The sequence below is a fragment of the Mytilus californianus genome, unplaced genomic scaffold (genome assembly GCF_021869535.1).
Source record: "Mytilus californianus isolate M0D057914Y unplaced genomic scaffold, xbMytCali1.0.p SCAF_11, whole genome shotgun sequence".
NCBI lineage: Eukaryota > Metazoa > Mollusca > Bivalvia > Mytilida > Mytilidae > Mytilus > Mytilus californianus.
The window spans coordinates 1,519,573-1,544,054 of NW_026262593.1; the positions used below are offsets into that span (position 1 = coordinate 1,519,573).

Sequence of the window (24,482 nt, forward strand, 5' to 3'; positions counted from 1 at the left end):
AATCCGTTTAAAACTTACATTCTTAAAATGAATCCGATTTGTTAAAATTCAATAAAAGCAATGCATCTAAGCCTTAAAACAATAAATTATCTAAATTGAGTTTGATCATAAAAAAATTGTGTGTAAATCGTACTAATATTCTTTCAATGAAACTTTTAAAATAGTTAAATATTGAACTGTTGACAAAGGAATAGGTCTCGCCTGTATGAATTTTTATCGAAAATTCAAATGTTGAAATTAAAATGGCAATCGTTGACATGTAAACTATACAAAACACTCAAGGCCAATCTAACATGATTGAAGGTGCATGGCCAAATATTCGCCCTGGAAATACGATATACTATACTTGTACAACTACAGACAAAATATCATTGACTTAATTAACATAAGTGGTTCATCTTAAACTAACCTAATCACTACAATTTACATGAAAACTAGGCAAAAAATTCAAAGTCAATAGACAACGACTGAGGGGCAGAACCATTTAATCCAAATGGAAATGATATCTAAAAATGCTGATATGACTATGAGACTAAGAAGATGTGGTATGATTGTCAATGAGACAACTCTCCACAAGAGACCAAATAACATAGAAGCATACCAAATATCATTGAACTACCATTAACGGTTCACCTTAAACTGACTTAATCACAAACTTTTGTATCTAACCTCAACAAAATTTTCAAGGGCGATAGAGCATGACTGATGGAGCAAAACCAAATAATCGCCTTGGAAATAATATGTGTCAATGCCTATACCAATAATACTAAATATCATTGCCTTACATTCAGTGGTTCCCCTAAAATGACCTAATCACAAACTTTAACAAACCGTCGTCGTCGACTACGGAAACTGCACATCTGAGTCTCGTCCCACTACTGCGTAGAGGTGATCCAAGAAATCAATACTTCAAATTAAAATATTTTTTGTTGTAGTATTAGGAATAACTGAACTCATATATCTTGGGTTTCTTGAGTATATATAGTCCAATACAAAAACGTAAATCTTTGTTCATTTCTCAAATTCATCAAGTTCCTTTTCCAATTAAGTTGACAACAAATAATATCTTACTCATTACAAACAACATTATGTATATTCACACGCCAGATATCAAATGCAAATTGCTTTTCGGATGACACTATGACACGAAATTTTTGACTTATTACTGGTAAGCTGGTATACCCTGAGGAGATATAGACACGCGTTTTTAAATGCGTGATTCTTCAATTGAACATACTGGGTAGATATAGACACGCGTTTTTAAATGCGTTTTTAAATGCGTGATTCTTCAATTGAACATACTGGGTTGGTCAATCGTTGTCGTTCCTCCAGTTCCCTGAATCGCATAGTTGAATTACTGTTTATATTATTTTCGGTATTTTGCACGATTTCATTTCGTCTATTTTTAGACGTCTGCATACGACATTTTCTTTTCCATTGACAAACCCCAATCATTCCAATAAATAAATAATATGAAAGAAAAATAACAAGAACTAAAATAGAATTTTTACGAATTTATGGTATCGTTTCAGCTCCGAAACATTTTGAAAGAACAATGGAGTCATTCTCCCTTAAATATACAAGCTCACTTAAATACCCAGAAATGCAAATGGTGTTATTTGTTGCAATTATTTATATCTTATTCAATTGTTAACTGTATCAAGTTTTTTTTCGAAAATCGTAAATATTTTGACTGGCAAATTATTTTTATTCGTTATAAGTTCTACTCAACAGGTTATGATTGCGAATGATTAAACCTATAAATAAAGGCAACAGTAGTATACCGCTGTTCGAAAACTCATAAATCGATAGAGATAAAAACAAATCCGGGTTACAAACTAAAACTGAGGGAAACGCATCAAATATAAGAGAACAACGACACAACAAAAACACAATATTAAAATGTAACACACACAGAAACGAACTATAATATAACAATGGCCATTTTCCTGACTTGGTACAGGACATTTTAAGAAAAAAATGGTGGGTTGAACCTGGTTTTGTGGCATGCCAAACCTCCCGCTTTTATGGCAACGTCAATCACAACACCAAAACGACAACATCACATGACAGGACCACAATACAAATAAATGGGAGAACATATAGGACAAAGAAACACACGAATAATAGCTAACAAAAGGTACTAGGCTTAAAATTCAATACGCCAGACGTGCGTCTCGTCCACACAAATAAATTATAAGCCAGTATCTTTGATGATTGTTTTATATTAAAACAATAATGGCCTTACCAAATAAATCTAATTATAATCGGAATGTCCAAAGATCTGATATGACTGCTTTATATTAAAACAATAATGGCCTTACCAAATAAATCTAATTATAATCGGAATGTCCAAACATCTGATATGACTGCTTTATTAAAACAATAATGGTCTTACCAAATAAATCTAATTATAATCGGAATGTCCAAACATCTGATATGACTGCTTTATATTGAAACAATAATGGCCTTACCAAATAAATCTAATTATAATCGGAATGTCCAAACATCTGATATGACTGCTTTATTAAAACAATAATGGTCTTACCAAATAAATCTAATTATAATCGGAATGTCCAAACATCTGATATGACTGCTTTATATTGAAACCATAATGGCCTTACCAAATAAATCTAATTATAATCGGAATGTCCAAACATCTGATATGACTGTTTTATTAAAACAATAATGGCCTTACCAAATAAATCTAATTATAATCGGAATGTCCAAAGATCTGATATGACTGCTTTATTAAAACAATAATGGCCTTACCAAATAAATCTAATTATAATCGGAATGTCCAAACATCTGATATGACTGCTTTATATTGAAACAATAATGGCCTTACCAAATAAATCTAATTATAATCGGAATGTCCAAACATCTGATATGACTGTTTTATTAAAACAATAATGGCCTTACCAAATAAATCTAATTATAATCGGAATGTCCAAACATCTGATATGACTGCTTTATTAAAACAATAATGGTCTTACCAAATAAATCTAATTATAATCGGAATGTCCAAACATCTGATATGACTGCTTTATATTGAAACAATAATGGCCTTACCAAATAAATCTAATTATAATCGGAATGTCCAAACATCTGATATGACTGCTTTATGTTAAAACAATAATGGCCTTACCAAATAAATCTAATTATAATCGGAATGTCCAAAGATCTGATATGACTGCTTTATTAAAACAATAATGGCCTTACCAAATAAATCTAATTATAATCGGAATGTCCAAACATCTGATATGACTGCTTTATCTTAAAACAATAATGGCCTTACCAAATAAATCTAATTATAATCGGAATGTCCAAATATCTGATATGACTGTTTTATTAAAACAATAATGACCTTACCAAATAAATCTAATTATAATCGGAATGTCCAAACATCTGATATGACTGCTTTATTAAAACAATAATGGCCTTACCAAATAAATCTAATTATAATCGGAATGTCCAAACATCTGATATGACTGCTTTATTAAAACAATAATGGCCTTACCAAATAAATCTAATTATAATCGGAATGTCCAAACATCTGATATGACTGCTTTATATTAAAACAATAATGGCCTTACCAAATAAATCTAATTATAATCGGAATGTCCAAACATCTGATATGACTGCTTTATTAAAACAATAATGGCCTTACCAAATAAATCTAATTATAATCGGAATGTCCAAACATCTGATATGACTGCTTTATTAAAACAAAAATGGCCTTACCAAATCAATCTAATTATAATCGGAATGTCCAAACATCTGATATGACTGCTTTATATTGAAACAATAATGGCCTTACCAAATAAATCTAATTATAATCGGAATGTCCAAACATCTGATATGACTGCTTTATTAAAACAATAATGGCCTTACCAAATAAATCTAATTATAATCGGAATGTCCAAACATCTGATATGACTGCTTTATATTAAAACAATAATGGCCTTACCAAATAAATCTAATTATAATCGGAATGTCCAAACATCTGATATGACTGCTTTATTAAAACAATAATGGCCTTACCAAATAAATCTAATTATAATCGGAATGTCCAAACATCTGATATGACTGCTTTATTAAAACAATAATGGCCTTACCAAATAAATCTAATTATAATCGGAATGTCCAAACATCTGACATGACTGCTTTATTAAAACAATAATGGCCTTACCAAATAAATCTAATTATAATCGGAATGTCCAAACATCTGATATGACTGCTTTATTAAAACAATGATGGCCTTACCAAATAAATCTAATTATAATCGGAATGTCCAAACATCTGATATGACTGCTTTATTAAAACAATAATGGCCTTACCAAATAAATCTAATTATAATCAGAATGTCCAAACATCTGATATGACTGCTTTATTAAAACAATAATGGCCTTACCAAATAAATCTAATTATAATCGGAATGTCCAAACATCTGATATGTGACTGCTTTATTAAAACAATAATGGCCTTACCAAATAAATCTAATTATAATCGGAATGTCCAAACATCTGATATGACTGCTTTATTAAAACAATAATGGCCTTACCAAATAAATCTAATTATAATCGGAATGTCCAAAGATCTGATATGACTGCTTTATTAAAACAATAATGGCCTTACCAAATAAATCTAATTATAATCGGAATGTCCAAACATCTGATATGACTGCTTTATATTGAAACAATAATGGCCTTACCAAATAAATCTAATTATAATCGGAATGTCCAAACATCTGATATGACTGTTTTATTAAAACAATAATGGCCTTACCAAATAAATCTAATTATAATCGGAATGTCCAAACATCTGATATGACTGCTTTATTAAAACAATAATGGTCTTACCAAATAAATCTAATTATAATCGGAATGTCCAAACATCTGATATGACTGCTTTATATTGAAACAATAATGGCCTTACCAAATAAATCTAATTATAATCGGAATGTCCAAACATCTGATATGACTGCTTTATGTTAAAACAATAATGGCCTTACCAAATAAATCTAATTATAATCGGAATGTCCAAAGATCTGATATGACTGCTTTATTAAAACAATAATGGCCTTACCAAATAAATCTAATTATAATCGGAATGTCCAAACATCTGATATGACTGCTTTATCTTAAAACAATAATGGCCTTACCAAATAAATCTAATTATAATCGGAATGTCCAAATATCTGATATGACTGTTTTATTAAAACAATAATGACCTTACCAAATAAATCTAATTATAATCGGAATGTCCAAACATCTGATATGACTGCTTTATTAAAACAATAATGGCCTTACCAAATAAATCTAATTATAATCGGAATGTCCAAACATCTGATATGACTGCTTTATTAAAACAATAATGGCCTTACCAAATAAATCTAATTATAATCGGAATGTCCAAACATCTGATATGACTGCTTTATATTAAAACAATAATGGCCTTACCAAATAAATCTAATTATAATCGGAATGTCCAAACATCTGATATGACTGCTTTATTAAAACAATAATGGCCTTACCAAATAAATCTAATTATAATCGGAATGTCCAAACATCTGATATGACTGCTTTATTAAAACAAAAATGGCCTTACCAAATCAATCTAATTATAATCGGAATGTCCAAACATCTGATATGACTGCTTTATATTGAAACAATAATGGCCTTACCAAATAAATCTAATTATAATCGGAATGTCCAAACATCTGATATGACTGCTTTATTAAAACAATAATGGCCTTACCAAATAAATCTAATTATAATCGGAATGTCCAAACATCTGATATGACTGCTTTATATTAAAACAATAATGGCCTTTCCAAATAAATCTAATTATAATCGGAATGTCCAAACATCTGATATGACTGCTTTATTAAAACAATAATGGCCTTACCAAATAAATCTAATTATAATCGGAATGTCCAAACATCTGATATGACTGCTTTATTAAAACAATAATGGCCTTACCAAATAAATCTAATTATAATCGGAATGTCCAAACATCTGACATGACTGCTTTATTAAAACAATAATGGCCTTACCAAATAAATCTAATTATAATCGGAATGTCCAAACATCTGATATGACTGCTTTATTAAAACAATGATGGCCTTACCAAATAAATCTAATTATAATCGGAATGTCCAAACATCTGATATGACTGTTTTATTAAAACAATAATGGCCTTACCAAATAAATCTAATTATAATCGGAAAGTTCAAACATCTGATACGACTGCTTTATTAAAACAATAATGGCCTTACCAAATAAATCAATTATATATATAGTCGGAATGTCCAAACATCTGATATGACTGCTTTATTAAAACAATAATGGCCTTACCAAATAAATCTAATTATAATCGGAATGTCCAAACATCTGATATGACTGCTTTATATTAAAACAATAATGTCCTTACCAAATAAATCTAATTATAATCGGAATGTCCAGAGATCTGATATGACTGTTTTCTTAAAACAATAATGGCCTTACCAAATAAATCTAATTATAATCGGAATGTCCAAAGATCTCATATGACTGCTTTATTAAAACAATAATGGCCTTACCAAATAAATCTAATTATAATCGGAATGTCCAAACATCTGATATGACTGTTTTATTAAAACAATAATGGCCTTACCAAATAAATCTAATTATAATCGGAAAGTTCAAACATCTGATATGACTGCTTTATTAAAACAATAATGGCCTTACCAAATAAATCTAATTATATATATAGTCGGAATGTCCAAACATCTGATATGACTGCTTTATTAAAACAATAATGGCCTTACCAAATAAATCTAATTACAATCGGAATGTCCAAACATCTGATATGACTGCTTTATATTAAAACAATAATGTCCTTACCAAATAAATCTAATTATAATCGGAATGTCCAGAGATCTGATATGACTGTTTTCTTAAAACAATAATGGCCTTACCAAATAAATCTAATTATAATCGGAATGTCCAAATATCTGATATGACTGCTTTATTAAAACAATAATGGCCTTACCAAATAAATCTAATTATAATCGGAATGTCCAAACATCTGATATGACTGCTTTATATTAAAACAATAATGGCCTTACCAAATAAATCTAATTATAATCGGAATGTCCAAACATCTGATATGACTGCTTTATTAAAACAATAATGGCATTACCAAATAAATCTAATTATAATCGGAATGTCCAAAGATCTGATATGACTTTTTTATTTGATCAGAGTTAAGTTCATTCTTAAATATGTTGAGAGAATTTAAGAGAAGATAACAAATGGTCAATAAATAACCATTAGTAGATGAAAACTAGAATGTTATGACAAATAACTAGGACAGACAACTTAAAGACTAACAATTTGGTTCTTGTATTTATAAAGTTTCCAGTGTGATATTCTAACCAGTAAGGCATAATCATATAAATTAGCTAGCTTTTGCTGAAATCCATTTTTGGTGTCAGATTATAAAATGATTTCATTTGCACAAAAAAAACCTGGAATTATCTCGTAATCTGGTCAAAAAGAATCTGCGTTATCGTTCGTGATGCTGGTAAGATTATTTAGACAAATTGTAAAAAGGCTAGGATAGAATTAGTTTTTGCATTAAATAAACAGGTATAGATCTGTCTAAATGTTCCAAGCAGGCACACAACTTTTTGTCATCAGATTTTAGGTAGTTAACATTTTGCATTTGAAAACAAGAATGTAATCAACAATATATTTACGTTTTATGTATAATATTAGTATCTAGCAAATTTGGTCAAAATTAGTATTAGAATGCTGAGAAAAATAAATATCAGGAAATTCCCTGGACATCGAAGACAAAGAGACCATAACAATATCACCACAATATTCGTGAAAAAATTACAAATGTAACAAGTTGTACAGTTTTTGTCTTTTTTTTTTTATTTATTATGTTGTTGTTTAACCTTTCTGTCACTATATATTTATTGTTTCCACAAGTATTTCAGTTAGTTGTTTTTGTGCTCACACTTCTGTGTTTTCTAAACACTTATTTCAATATTACTAAACCATATAACTTATCGTACTTATTTGGCCTTTTGAATTATTTTGATTCGAGCGGTACTGATGACTCTTTTGTAGACGAAACACGCGTCTGATTTAAATAATCTTAAGTCTGATATATATTACGAGTTCATTTATTATCATGTCCGGTCATTATTGAGAATCCGATGCTCCTTGGTGAGAGAGTGCAACGGTCTCAGCATGTTGAGAACCATTTCAACAACTCTTCGGGGGTCCATAGGTGGCCCATTGAAAAACAAAATTTCTCTCCCTATTGAATTAACTAATATATCATATTTTGCAATCGTCAGTCAACATTACCCGCCTGTCATGTCCAAGACCGTTCTATTATATCTATTGTTAACAGTTTGGACTTAAACATGAAAGAAATACTTGCCACTGAGCGTAAAGCAAACAACAATCAATCAATAAAATTCAAATTAAGTTTCAGATACGATAGTAACATTAAAACGAACAATGTTAACAACCCTAGAATTTTACCTTTATTTAGTCTGAGTAATCACAGTTCGCTAATAAAGCCTCGGAGGCAGAGGAAAAATCTCAATAGCTCTGAAAAACTTGAGCTGCTGTCCTGATGTGAACGACTGTATCAACATTGTTCACTTAACATTAAAGAAGTTGAATTGAATTATTTTGTTTTAAGTGTCCTCTTTATAATTCCTTTATTTCAAAAGTTTTCAAAACACGAGAAACATCAATCTCGAAAGCCTTTTTATCTGGATCTATACAAAAGAAGATTAAGTGTTTAATACAATACTTAGTCTGGTATGAACAGAATCTTTTTTTTGAGACAGGAAATAGTGATACACATTAAATTTAGCGTTATCCCTCTTTCTACTTGTTCTCGCTTCTCCTAATATTTTCCATCTTCAAAATTCTCATTTAATAACCAGTATGAATGTTTTCTTGCATGTGATGTTTGTTTGAATATTGTATTGATTTGTATTTTATATAATCTCAATGGGCCCTTTAATTTGGAATATATAATTTTGAATTAGATTTTTTTTTATCGCGAGTCTTCCTAGTTAATGTTTTCAAGATCTATGTAACGTACAAAATAATAATAATACTTTATTCCAAAATCAAGTACATCTTATAGGATATATACAATGTTGACAAATTAATTGTACATGCATCATTGTTATATCATGATATGCATATAATACATAGAAATAATAAGATAGAAACGCAATAGCGTTTCTGTTTTATTCTTTCATATCTAGTATATTCATAGCATAAATCAAACAATGTACTAAAATAAAAGGGTTAACTCCTTGCAAAGATGACCATTGATAATGTTGGTTTTACTGTTATAAACAATACGTAAAGGCGTTGACGATTAATTTACTGGACCTAAATAAGGGTTGCAACTCCATCAGACGAAGTTCACCTTTAAAGTTTTTTTTTCTGTATTAATATAACTATTAGTTCAAAATTTTAATCTGGTTATCTTTTTGATGAGTTTATGTATATTGTAAACCAAATAATTTACAGTCTGTTTGACTTTCAGGCTTAACAGTAACTTGGAGACAGATATCCAGGAAACACGTGTCATACAAACTATACTAGTATCTTTTTACAGCTGTTCCAAATAAACACGGAAAGGGTATATATATCAAATTACAATTTAATGACGCAGTAAAGCTTTAGACAGGTACATATGTATAAAAGAGCTCTTCTTCAAAAATGAAATGATAGGTTATAACCTCGTCAGTTTATTTCTCTGTACAGTCGACCAATGAAATAATGTTCATACTACAGCATCTACCAATAATATGTCTTGTTTTAAGCGGACAGATATGTGTCGTTACCAGCTCATGTAATGCTAAGCTGGGTAAGTTATATGTGCCTTGAGCAGCCTATGTAGTTCTAAGCTGGGTATGTTATATCTGTCGTGAGCAGCTTATGTAGTTCTAAGCTGGGTAACTTATATGTGTCTTGGGCAGCTTATGTAGTTCTAAGATGGGTAAGTTATATCTGTTGTGAGCAGCTTATGTATTTAGTTCTAAACTGGGTAAGTTATATCTGTCGTGAGCAGCTTATGTAGTTCTAAGCTGAGTAAGTTATATGTGCCTTGAGCAGCTTATGTAGTTCTAAGCTGGGTAAGTTATATGTGTCTTGAGCAGCTTATGTAGTTCTAAGCTAAGTTATATGTATCGTAATTAGCTAATGTATCTCTAAGCTTGGTAAGAAATATCTGTCGTGAGCAGTTCATGTAGCTGTAAGCTTGGTAAGTTATATGTGTCGTCAGTAGCTCGTGTTGCTGGAAGCTTGGTTAGTTATGTGAATTGGGAGCAGCTTATGTAGCTCAAAGCTTGATAAGTCATATGTGTCGTGAGCAGTCCATGTAGCTCTAAGCTTGGTAAGTTATATGTCACGTGAGCAGCTCATGTTCCTTTTAGCTTGGTTATTTATATGATTCGTGAGCATCCCATGTAGCGGTAAGCTTGCTTAGGATATAACGGGTTTAAAGTATTGCGTTTTATAATAAAATAATCTTTAGTTTTTATGATGGATTTATATCATGAGTTTTAATCTTATATTTCAAAGTGCAAGTAATATATGTATTCTTAATTACTAGACTGTGCAAGATATAGTCTAGCAAAACAAAAGAAATTGAAGTTTTAAAGTAAAGAAATATCACTTTTGAAAGCATAAACGGAAATATTATTTAACAAATAAAATACAAATGTTGACTATTCTGATCTTTGAACATTTGTTTCAATATTTGCAGAAAACTCACTGTTTGATGACCTTATTGGAATGATGTTAAAGTTGAAAGGAACAGGTACTAATGATTTAATTCATATATTTTGGTCATATCCCCCTCTCCTTGTCTTTTTCCATATCATGTCTGATATGCCTTATTCGTATATCAAACACCGAATTCTGATTTGGTTCATCTTTTTCAAAATCTCTTTTTCGACGTTTGTTTTCAAAAAATGCCAATTAATATCAAAAAAGATACTAATCGCTTTAAATAAGTTGCATATAATTTGAGAAAATAAACGATTATTCTTGCTGATTAAAAAGCATTTAGCAGATTTTTTGTTAATCTGAAAAGGAAATTAGACGAATATATTCTTAGGATAATAACTATATAAGGCAACGTTATACTCCTTTAAAAGACCTTATCAAAATAAAAATAAAAATTGTTGTAATCTAATTTCAGGGCATGGAGAACAAGGAAATATATCGACTAAAAAAGATACACCTGCCTTCACAGCCTACAGGAATTCTGTACAAACTCTATCGTCCAATGCTATTGTAAAGTTTGATAAGCTATGGACAAATAATTTGAATGCTTACGACGTTACTACAGGTGTCTTTACTGCTCCAATGCCTGGTCTTTACCACTTCTCAGCAGTTGTTATGTCAGAAGATGGTAAAACACTGTTTCTCCATTTATGGCACAATGATACAAAGACCGCTGGAAGTTATACGCGAGGCGATGGTTATAAAACTGGTACCTTTGATGTTGTGCTGAATTTAAAGAAAGGTGATCGCATCTATATAAGGTGTAAAGGAGGTCATGACAGTCAAAAAATCTTAAGTGATGGTAATAACTACAGTACCTTCTCTGGATATGTTATCGCTAAATAAAACCTTACAAAGTATTTATTTTGCTTTATTGTATTGGAAGACAAAAATAATCATCAAATGTATTAGACTTATAATTCGCCGATTTTTGGTATGATTCGTCTTATTCATGTTTTAGTTTTCTATGTGATTTAGGTTTTTGTTGTTTTGATTTCGTCAGGGTTACTTTTTGGCCATAGTATTGTCGTTTTTTATAAGATGTATGATTTGTGAAGGCTCCTTTGGTTTCTTCTCCCTTTTTTAACGATTCGTCTACATAAGACAAATCAGTGGCGCTCAAATCAAAACAGTAAGAACGCCAAACAAATACAATGTTGAAAAACATTAAAAATCAATGATTCTGAAAAGTTGTACCAGATACGTCAAAATCCATATATATGCTTTTAATTTGTGTAGAAAAACCTTAACGTATCGAATTATTTCAAGACAGAATAAAAAGAATACTAAAAGATTAAATTCAGAAATTATTGCGTCTTTTTAAGAAGACTATTTTGGTATGACATTAACAATACACTCGAAGTCTATTGGATAATAAAGGTTTGGACCACGATTTCAAACTCTAACGTCGGATAGGGCTCATTTCACGAACGGACGTCGATTAGAGATCAGTCATAGATAAACTATCTGTTTTCACAGGTCCTGTACTATATCTCAAGTTAACATGATTTAATAAGATTCAGTTTGTTTAATGAAGGTTTTGTTTTCATTCTCTAATTTTTAACATCTTTCTTGCCATGAGAATAACTGGTTCCGCTTTCAGAATAAATCGTATTATCATGAGTAAACGAAGATGTACAAGGAACACTTTCGGTCAATGGTGCATCAAGTAAACAACAAAACGTAACCAAATAAATGTCTACGGGTCACCACACGTTAGCAAAGACCAATTATTTATGACTACATTGATTAACTAGCTTTAAACACCATAAGGTAAAACAAACTGACATAATATCAAAAAATCATAATAGCACCTTCAAAGCTTTGTAGAAGCGTTTACAATATATTTGACCCAATCGTTGTTTACGTTTGTTTTTATCAGACATTTTTATTTTTCGCTTGGTGCTATTAATTTTATGCGGTCATATGTATTCTTTCTTTGATTGTTTCACACCTTGTTATATATGTGGCTGTTTTAGCTTTATATACGATATAAGCTTTGTTTATTGTCGAGACCGTATAATAATCGCTTAGATTTTTATTTTTCATTTGATAGTTGTCTTCGTGGGCATCATACTACATCTCCTTGATTTTAATGTTTGCATTCTCCGCAAACAAACATCATGATAAAAACAAAAACGTTAGAATATTGTGGTATGTAAAATTGAAAAAGTTGACTGATTCAGGTAGTATTCAGAGTTACTTTTTAATGGACTTTTAAAAAGATAAAACGAGTTACATATCAATGAGACATCAATTTAACGACACAATTACTAGTAAACAAATTAATCAACAGTTCAACTTACAGTCTTCAATAATAAATAGTTTACGTCAGCTATATAGAAATAGGACATTATGTTATTAGGACCTCAAAATACATATAACGCTGTTAGAACATTGCAATAGTGTGAAATTGTCTCTGTTGTTCTTCAAAAGTCACAAAATATATATGTAAATTTCACATAAAACCTTCTCTATGTTCTTCCAGCCGTTACAGTGAGTGAATCTTACATGTAATATCAAGTTACCATTTATTATTTTCTAAAGCTATGATGTCACGTTTATTTTAGTTCAGAGTATTATATTTATCCATAAATGACACTGAATTTGAAATTATAGAGATTCAAACCAAAATATGAGATGACATCTCTAATGCATGCTTTCAGTAAATAAAACGAATAGGTCATATCACCTTTTTTTTATGTAAGATGTACATAGAAAAGAAGATGGATTTTCAGATGTATGTGATTTATTTTTTGAAAGCAACAACAAAAGAAAACTGTATTTGTGAAAGAGAAAGGGTGAAAAGATTAGATGAAATCTTATATATATCTACATGTATTCTTATTAAAATAAAGGTGTAATACCACCAAATCATAGTAATTCACATCCGGTTGCATACGAAAATAGGTCGAAAAAAAATATTTCCTTGAATTTGACAGTTGTAGGTAATTGATCCTACATTTCATTGCAGTAAAACATTTCTGAGTCATAAAAATATATCTTGGGTATTTCAAAGTACCATTATTTCTTTATTTGGGGTTTCTATAGAATATTTTGGAAACTTGAGGTTACATGGTTACTAAAGCTTGTACACAGGTTAAAAAAGGGGGAAAATTTGATTGGTTAACTTCCAGTGATGGTTATTTTCTTATATGCAATGAAATGTTATGTGTAATTTTTTCTATAGTACTGGACAGGATAAAACTTTATAAATGCCAAGTATTTCTTTATTTGAAACAAAGATAAATTCTGCACAATTTTTTGAAAAGTGCAAATTTAACAAAGACTAATAGGGGAAAATCAATGGTGGTATTACACCTAATATGGGAAGCTGTACATGCACCTTTGACCTTGTGAGTACTCTCATGTGTTAGAATTTCTTGCTATTTAAGTGAAACATTACATATAATGAAATATTTTGAGTGGATTGAGTCTCCAAAATACATTTTATGAGAAAATTTTCTTGAAATAGGACTTTACCATGAATATTAGTTGACAGAACAAGCCATACTTAGAGTCTTGGGGAGCTTTTTCTCCTTATTTCTTATATTCTGCTATACAAGAAATTTTTTCCAAAGAAATACTTATAAATATATAGTTTTAAGTAAATGAAATTATTCTTAAAGCAGTAACAACAAAATATTCACCAAAAGAGAAGTTTTTTATGTCCCTCTCTGGAACGCGGCGTAAATTTAAGTTTTACGTAAGGACTTATTGAAACCTCCTAGGAGACAGTAAACTTGTATACGGATAGTTCATTCAGCTTGAATACTTCCATTAATCATTTATAATAACATTTCTATCATAAATGAGTGAAAGTTACCCCAAAATTTTTATTTATTGGCCTAAAAAGTAGAAATTTTGAGGAAATGAGACGTATAAATGGACCAAAAGAGACCTTATAAGGAAGACAAAGAGGTCCATTAGTAGTATTTATCATCCTAAAGTCATCTTTTGTATCATATTCAACTGTTTGTAGGCAGATGAGATAAATATTTGATCATTTATTGGTCCACACTATATTCTATCATGATGCGGCTTCGTTTTAATTTTTCGAAGAAATTTCGCTCGAATCGCTGTAGATGTCGTATTACATTATACTAGATTTTTCTCAAACTATTAAACTGATTATGACAAAACTTGACAGGAATGCTTGAAATAACCAGTATTACAAAGGAAAAAGTCACATTCAGTTTATTAAACAAAAAAGTGTTCTTTAGGGAACAACAAATAATTTCATTATGTCTATGTTGTGTTTTGTATACTAGATTTTTTCTTTTGGTCGTCTTTCATTTTTTGCCATTGCCTTGTCAGTTTGTTATCGATTTGTAAGTTTGAATGTCCCTTTGGTATCTTTCGCCTCTCTTTTAAAACGATTTTTTTAATAAACACATCCTTCTATGTAATTTTTGTAGTTCCGCTGATCAAAATGCAACCCTAATCAAAACGTGACGAATATCTATTATCTCACTCTTTCAATGTTATACTCTTCACATTTATAACAATTTTGCAGTGAAAAAAGACAAACTTGTTTTAGTTGTATGAATAAGTTTTCCTTTAATACAGAAATAACTTTATTAAAAGGTCCATTAAAGATTTCGTACTTTACTGAATTATAATAGCGCTACATTCTGATCTTTATATAGTCATCGTGTTTGAATTGACATATGGTGCAATGAGGTATTGCATATAATTATTTCTATAAAACCACAATTGATATTACAAAACTGCAACATTAATTCGATGCAACATATGTACATTTTGAATTTAAGATTAATCATGAAATTATGATATTTTAGATATTTTTATTCTTTTTTTCTCTGGAGTGTCTTCAAACTTGATCAGTAAATTATGTTTCCAAAAGCTGTTCATAAATTATTACAGCATAAAGGCGGAAGGAAAATAAATTACATGTTTGCCTGTGGTCATCCCCTGTGTACTCAAAACACTGTAAAGTTTAACTTAACTGGTAAAAAAAATATACTCATACTATTGGCAATCATACCACATCTCCTTATATTTATACAAAATGAAATTTCAATCGTTGCATATTGGCTTCGCATGATGTATACATACGCAGTATCGTCCAATCAGACTCAATGTATAATGCAGTGAGAGTGCCATGCTCTCTACACGTTCATGCATGATTCCTTCAAACAACTCTTTATGTTATATCTCATTTCCAATTACTGACTACAGATGTCGTAATATTTTAAAGTCAATTTATTTGTTGTTGTTCCAAGTCCGTTGTTATTTTCAAGTACGTTGACAGAACTTTGTAAAGCAGGATAGAAGGAAAGTTTATAATTCGCCCTCACATTTCAGAAGTTATTTTTAACTTAGCGATCTGATACATGAATTTTCACATAGTATATACTAGTTTTGATGGATAAAAAAATTGTCTGATTCAACCTATTTCTACGAGAGAAAACTATTACCGATTATAGATTACAGACACATAAGAATATTATTACATGTTAATAGTTAACACAAAGGTTAATAATGATACACCGAGGAACAAGTGATTAGTATGCTGGAGTTGCTTATTGACAACGTATTTGTTAAATTTGGTGGTAGACTTTTTCAACAAATTGTTGGCATTTCTATGGGAACCAACTGTGCGCCTCTCCTTGCTGACCTCTTCTTATTTTCGTATGAGTCGGAGTGAGTTCCTTCAGACACTAGTCAAAAACAAAATGATTTAAGAAGACAAATTATTTAATTTCACATTCAGATATGCTGATGATGTTCTTTCCATTAACAATTTAAACTTTTCTGATTGGGTTCCACTCATTAATATATCCTCCAGAACTAGAAATTGAAGAAACAACATACACGGCTTCCTCCGCCTCAATTTTATACTTATATCTCGAATTTGACATAAGCGGTCATCTCAGTACCACAATCTATGACAAACGGAGATGATTTTAATTTTGAGAAAAAAGCATACCAACTTCACCTGCAATTTGGATATACATTTCCCAACTCATTCGGTATTCAAGAGCTTGCAGCTGCTACTCAGACTTTATAAAACGTCACCAGTGTCTGGGCATAAAAGTCGATGAACCAGTTATGTCAAAGAACGTCTCGTTTTTTTTCGAAAAAAAAGTTAATCGGACGATACCAAGATCTTGTTGATCAATATTCCGTATCAACTTCACACATAATACATGATGGTCTTAAAGTATAGATTCTAGGAACTGACATTGTTCATCAGCTTAATTACGTGTTATAGTGATCTTTTTATTTGTCCTTGTATATTTTTAACCTTTACTGTTTTTGGTAATATCCTTTTCGTGTGGCTCGGTATCTACACATCCCGCCATTGTGTTATTGTGCTATGGTCATTTTTGGTATTAATGTCTTTCATTTTTGTGCAAGTGCTTTGTCTATAGAGTGTCTGCATGCCATTTTGTTTTTCTTTGTTGACATAGTTCTTTGTTTTATTAAGGATTAAGATTATAACACAATGTTGACTGCTGTACCCGAATTTTGACATTTTTACCTTTTATGTCTGTTTGTTTTGCTCAAACATTGTTGTCAATATAATGGAATTCTATGTGACTGTCATACAAGTGAGAAGTTTAGCTAGCTATAAAACCAGGTTTAGTCCATCATTTTCTACATTAGGAAATGCCTGTACCAAGTCGAGAATATGACAGCTGTTTTCCATTCGTTTGATGTGTTTGGCCTTTTGATTTAAAAATTTGTTAAGGGAATTTCCTGTTTGAATTTTCGTTGGACTTCAGTTTTTTTGTTATTTTACTTTTAACACATTTGGACACATTATCATAACCCTGATTCAATAGGCCTATGCTCTAACTCCCAAAAACCGCCGCGTTAAAGGAAGAGAAGCTGTAAATAGTAGAGTTAAAGTCTGCGATTTAAACTGATTGATCCCAAGATCACCTTGACTCAAGCCTTTGGCATGAAAGATTGAGAAAATCAAAAATATTAAAATCATTACTACTATGATATAAATATTTCAGCTTTGTGGGCCTCATTTTATGGAGAATACAACCAGTCTTTGTTCTGGTGCAACACTGACATTCAATTTGAAGTCTATTAGAGAATTAAATTTGTTGACCTCGATTTGAACCTATTACGTCAGATTAGACTGCGATTTCAAGAAACAGACATCTATTAGAGATCGTTCATCGATCAATCTAACGTATTATAATATGTAACAATCTGCTTCCACATGTGTTTCTGTCATCTATCTCAAGTAAAGATAAATAAGCTAAGTTTATAAAAATAAGAAGATGTGGTATGATTGCCAAAAAGAAAACTCTCCACCAGAGACCAAATGGTATAGAAGTTTACAACTAAAGGTAACCGTACGGCCTTCAACAAAGAGCAAAACGCATACCGTATAGTAACCTATAAAAGGCCCCGAAAGAACAAATGTCAAACAATGCAAACGAGAAAACTAACGGCCTGATTTATATACAAAAAATATCGAAAATAAATATGATATACAGCAACAAGCGAAAACTACCGAATTACAGGCTCCTGCTTTAGGACAGACACATATATAATGTGACAGGGTTAAACTAGTTTGTTGGCACAAAACCCTCATTAACCTGGGACAGTGATGTTACATCACAACATAAGAACAAACTTTAAAAATCAGTTGAAAAGGGCTTAACTCATTAGATCGATACAAAGCAGAAAAACATCTAACAAAAACACAGAGTGGACGTGGCAGGGTATTTATTCATCCCCACAACAAAAAAGATACTACGTACAGATCTGAGAGTACTCACAGTTACTAACAGCTAGTTCAAACCCAATAACAATCAATAAAAATACATACATCTAAGACTAAAATATCAATCAGTACACATCCAACATCTAATTGATTTAATGTAAGGACGTCATTAACAGTCAGAGAACGACATGACCTTGTGCAATGCCAAGATATAGGTATCGACAGATTGTAGAACCATGAATGTGCAAATGTATATAAAAATTCCATTTAGTTTGATTTTAATTTAGTCAGTTTTGTGAAGGTTTTGTTCTCATTGTCCAGTTTTTTTAAGTCTTTGTTGCCATGAGAATAAATGTTTCTGCTTTCAGAGTATTTTGTTATGATTCTTGATAAACGGATATGTACAGTGAACACTTTCGGTCAACGGCTTATCAAATAAACAATAAAACTCAACCAAAATAGATATCTGCGGGTTACCACGCGTCCTGAACGCCATAAGTCACAGAAAACTGACAACTGATATCAACAAATCGTTACATTACTGTGAAAGGCTGAGCGTTTACAAACACACTTGATAACGCCACATTTTCAAGGTGTAGTCAAGGGGTTGTCGTTAATTGTTATCTGACATATCTATTTGCTTAACGTTGTTAGCTATTTTGAGACCTTTCGATTTGACTTTTAATTGTTTCAAATTTTGTAATATATATGCCTGTTGTAGCTTTCTATGTGGTATGGATTTTGCCAATTGTCAAAGGCCGTATAATGACCTGTAGATTAAATAATCATTGATTCTTTCCTTGCGTTCGAAGCTGTCTTCAATATGTACCTTAGTCGGGAACGCCAAAACCTAAGCATAAAAAAGTCAGGGGTGTGTAAACAGGAAGAAACTCTAGGAGCTATATGACCAAAAAGGACCTGGACAGAATAGTCAATGTATCTAAGATTAACTTTCCTTTGGGAAATTGGAACCTTCGTTTCGTGATACTGAATTTATCTACTGGGAATTTCAAATAAGAAAGCTATTTATCATTCTAGTACGTTCCACCAACTTCTTAGCTGATAATACTCTCGGAAACAAACAGTTAACCAGCAGCGGTATCGACCAAGTTCTGTTACATGAAAAAAACACTTTATCAATGGCGTGCTTACGACGCGCTTTTCTGTATTAACCTTCATCAGGGACACCCAAACACAAACATTTAACAGCCAGTGATGTGTAAATACGATATGTATAATCTATATGTATGACAAAGCTGGACCTTCATATAATAGCCGATTTTATTTTAGGTCAAGTTTCCTTGAGGGAGTTTGAACCTTAGATTCTTAATAATAAATGCAGTTCTTTACTTTATTTTCTATGTTGGGTAGTTGTCTCAGTGGGATTGATGCGACAACTCCATATTTTATGTTCACATCTTACGCAAACAATCATCGTGGTTAGATGACTCTAAAACACTAACACACGTATATGTTTTGGTATTTAGAATAAAACATCTTTGGAAACACATTCTGTGAATTATACGTAGCAACGGTTTAATATACTTTTTTATAGATATAGGATATATATCAATGAAACAGCAACCTAACGACACACATAAAAAATAAAGTTCACAAAACAGTTTTCATCAATACAACGTTATCTAAATAAACTCATCATAGATACCAGGATTGAAATTTTGTATTAGCGCCAGACGCGCGTAAACAACCTGTTGCTGGGTGTCTACTAATAGACGTTTTTACTATCTGCTTTTCGAAATATGACACACTGTTGTTAGGACCTCACAGTAAACACAGGACACAATTTTAATAAAGATTATAACTATTTTAGAAGATTGCACCAGTGTGAAGGAGTAGATGAAGTTGGATATGTCTTTTCAAAAAGTCAAAAAATATAAACTGTTAATAAAACTTTTTCTATATTCTTCAAGCTGTGACATTGCGAGAATCATACATGTAATATCAGGTTACCATTTTCATTTTCGAAAGCTATGCTGTCACGCATATATCGACATTTAAAAAATAACATGTGTCTTTTATTGACAATGAATCTTTAATTACAGAAGTTTGAAACAAAATATGAGAAGGTAACTCTAATAACTTGTTTGCAAGAAATAAAAGAAAAATACTTTTTGTTAAAAATATACATATAAATGAAGATTGCTTTTCAGAAAAAACTTATCTGATTTAATGTGTAATCAACCAACAAAATTTCTGTATTTTTGAGATAAGAAATAATAAAATCTTTTATATATTTTAATTTAAATGAAAGGTCTAACAATAAGCATATTTGGCATTAAAATCAGAAAATTCAGAGAACTCTTCAGATTGCGAAATATTCATCCTCTGACAGAACGGATGTTGTCATGATAAAGAGCATTTTTCAAATGTTCTTGTGTGTATTTTTTCAGTTCCACTGATCTAAGTAATAGGAAGAGGGTAAAGATTTTAACAACAAGGTTAACCCCGTCTTAAATTCATTTGCCTGTCCAAAGTCCGGATCCTCGTCAGTGGTTGTCTTATGTCATACTTAAATATTTTTGTAATTTGATGGCAGATCTTTGGTACTTCTTTGCTATTCATTCACAACCATGTATAGACTCGGTACGATTTAGAGTTGACATATTGTTTGGACACCTTTTTGAGGACTACATGATATATATTGTCGATAGTGTTATTTTTTTTTTCACAATGCAAACTTAATTTTACTTGTGGGGGTGTATAAGTACCCTGCCACGTCCACCCTATGTTGATGTTAGATGTATTTCTGCATTGTATCCATCTGACGAGTTAAGCCCTTTTCAATTGATTTCTATAGTTTGTTCTTATGTTGTACTGTTATAGGTTTTCATATGTCTCTGATAGTGTTGATCAGGATTAAACACGTGTTACTATATGATCCAATCGCAGCTTACCGTCCAAAATTGATGACATAAGTTGAATGATTTTTTTCAAGATTTGCTGCCTATTTGAACGGACACTTTTTATTTATAGGATCAATCGTGCATTAGTGAGTTGATAGGGATTTATCTTTTGATAAGATTTGATTTTTTTATATATATTTCCTGTCTTTTTTATTGAAATATAAACGTCGGTATCATCATTTCTTTACTTTCAGCATTGTCCAGAATACTATCCATATAGTGAGAAAAAAAAAATACATTTACGGACCGACCATTTAGCTTCAAAAGGGCGGTATGTTCTTTTCTGAGTAAGAAAATTATTTAGTTTTTCAACACTATCACCCAAATATTTTTTGTTTTCGAAATTAGCACTATTATATACGGTATTGGAAAAATCAGGAATCAAAACATTATTTTTTTTCATCTGCTTGACCACAATATATTTTTTCTCATAAAATTGGGGATCAAAATATTTTTTTTTAGGAAAAAACCCAAACCCCCCTTTTGAAGTAAATGGTCAATCCTGTAGTGTACTGATATGAATAGTAATTTACTGGAATTGTTTGGAAAAAAAAATTATTGATGCTAACGTAAATATTTTAATAAAAAAGACAGGAAATATGTCGGTGAAACAAAAAGTTCTAATCTTATTGAAATTTAAAGTGCCCTTGAACTCACTGATCATGCACGAGTGATTCTATTCATAAAAAGTGTCCGTGTAACAACTAAAAAGTGTCCGTGTATCATCTCAAAAGTGTCCGTGTAACACCCGTTAATGTACTGTTTTTCTATAGCTCTGCTGGGGGCAAAGTCGTACAAGTCTTTTTAAAAAGTCGAAAAAATATAAATTGTTAATAAAACTTTTTCTATATTCTTCAAGCTGTGACATTGCGAGAATCATACATGCAATATCAGGTTACCATTTTTCATTTTCGAAAGCTATGCTGTCACGCATATATCGATATTTAAAAAATAACATTTGTCTATTATTGACAATGAATCTTTAATTACAGAAGTTTGAAACAAAATATGAGAAGGTAACTCTAATAACTTGTTTGCAAGAAATAAAAGAAAAAGAGTTCTTGTTAAAAATATACATAGAAATGAAGATTGCTTTTCAGAAAAAACTTTTCTGATTTAATGTGTAATCAACCAACAAAATTTCTGTATTTTTGAGATAAGAAATAATAAAATCTTTTATATATTTTAATTTAAATGAAAGGTCTAACAATAAGCATATTTGGCATTAAAATCAGAAAATTCAGAGAACTCTTCAGATTGCGAAATATTCATCCTCTGACAGAACGGATGTTGTCATGATAAAGAGCATTTTTCAAATGTTCTTGTGTGTATTTTTTTCAGTTCCACTGATCTAAGTAATAGGAAGAGGGTAACAACAAGATTAACCCCGTCTTAAATTCATTTGCTTGTTCAAAGTCCGGATCCTTGTCAGTGGTTGTCTTATGTCATACTTAAATATTTTTGTAATTTGATGGCAGATCTTTGGTACTTCTTTGCTATTCATTCACAACCATGTATAGACTCGGTACGATTTAGAGTTGACATATTGTTTGGACACATTTTTGAGGACTACCTGATATATATTGTCGATAGTGTTATTTTTTTTCACAATGCAAACTTATTTTTACTTGTGGGGGTGTATAAGTACCCTGCCACGTCCAGCCTATGTTGATGTTAGATGTATTTCTGCTTTGTATCCATCTGACGAGTTTTCAATTGATTTCTATAGTTTGTTCTTATGTTGTACTGTAACACAACCGTCCTATGTTAGGGGATGGTTGACGCCTTTAAACTAGTTTAATCCCGCCACATTCTATATGTGCCTGTCCCAAGTCAGGAGCCTGTAAATTCAGTGGTTGTCGTTTGTTGCTGTATATCATATTTGTTTTTCGTACATTATTTTGTACATAAATAAAGGCAATAGTAGTATACCGCTGTTCAATAGTCATAAATCGATTTAACTGAAACAAATCCGGATCAAAAACCAAACTGAGGGAAACACATCAACTATGAGAGGAAACAAAACGGAACAACAGAAACACTGAACTGCTACAAAAACAGACGCCAACATACATAGAAACGGCAATGTGATAACAACTGCCATATTCCTGACATGGTACAGGACATTTTAAGAACAAATGGTGAGTTGAACCTGGTTTTATGGCTAGCCAAACCTCCCGCTTATATGGCAATGTTAAAAATACCGATAAAATGACATAATACGTTATAGGAATGCAGTACAAATAAATGCAAGAACAATTAGGGCAGAGAAATACATAAATAAATATTATAAAAGTACATTTCAACATGTTAACCACAGAATAACAACGAACACCTAAAATTAATTTACGACAGAACACAAATACAGCACAATAGAATAATGAACACACAAATCTGGCCGTTTGTTTTCTCGTTTGAATGGTTTTACATTTGTCATTTCGGGGCCTTTTAAAGCTGACTATGCGGTATGGGTTTTATTCATTGTTGAAAGCCGTACGATGACCTATAGTCATAAATTTCTGTGTCATTTGGTCTCTTGTGGATAGTTGTTTAATTCGCAATCATACCACATCTTCTTATTTTTATAATAGATCAACACGTGTCAAACATCCAATGTTTGAATCTTTCAATGATATTCTACATTGATAACATTTTGCATTGAAAACGCCAAACCTTTCTCAATTGGGAAAAGAATTTACTTTGCAGAAATTACTCTTTAAAAGTTCCATTCATACTTTGGAATTCGTACTTTACTAAATTATAATTGCGCTATATTCTGATGTTCAATTGTTAGTCATCGTGTTTTGATTGACATCTGGTACATTTAGGTATTATATAAATTCTATAACCACCACTATTGATATTACAAAACTGCATCATTAATTCGATGCAACATATGTACATTTCGAATTTAGCATTAAACATGACATTATAGTATTTTAGATATTTTATTCGTTTTTCTCTGGAGAAAAATCAAACTGTATTAGTGAGTTATCGTTCCAAAGGCAGTTCATAAATTAA

The 24,482-nt window shown here is 31.1% G+C and overlaps 1 protein-coding gene across 1 annotated transcript in view; it reads left to right on the forward strand.

Moving 5' to 3' along the window:
- Positions 1-10,148: 10,148 nt before the first annotated feature.
- LOC127719347 (complement C1q tumor necrosis factor-related protein 6-like) overlaps positions 10,149-24,482 on the forward strand; it is a 42,953-nt gene continuing 28,619 nt past the window's right edge. Inside the window, exons 1-2 of the mRNA XM_052225416.1 lie at positions 10,149-10,168; positions 10,801-10,854. Of these exons, the coding sequence (XP_052081376.1) occupies positions 10,830-10,854 (25 nt within the window). The 5' untranslated portion in view covers positions 10,149-10,168; positions 10,801-10,829. The remainder of the gene's footprint in view (positions 10,169-10,800; positions 10,855-24,482) is intronic.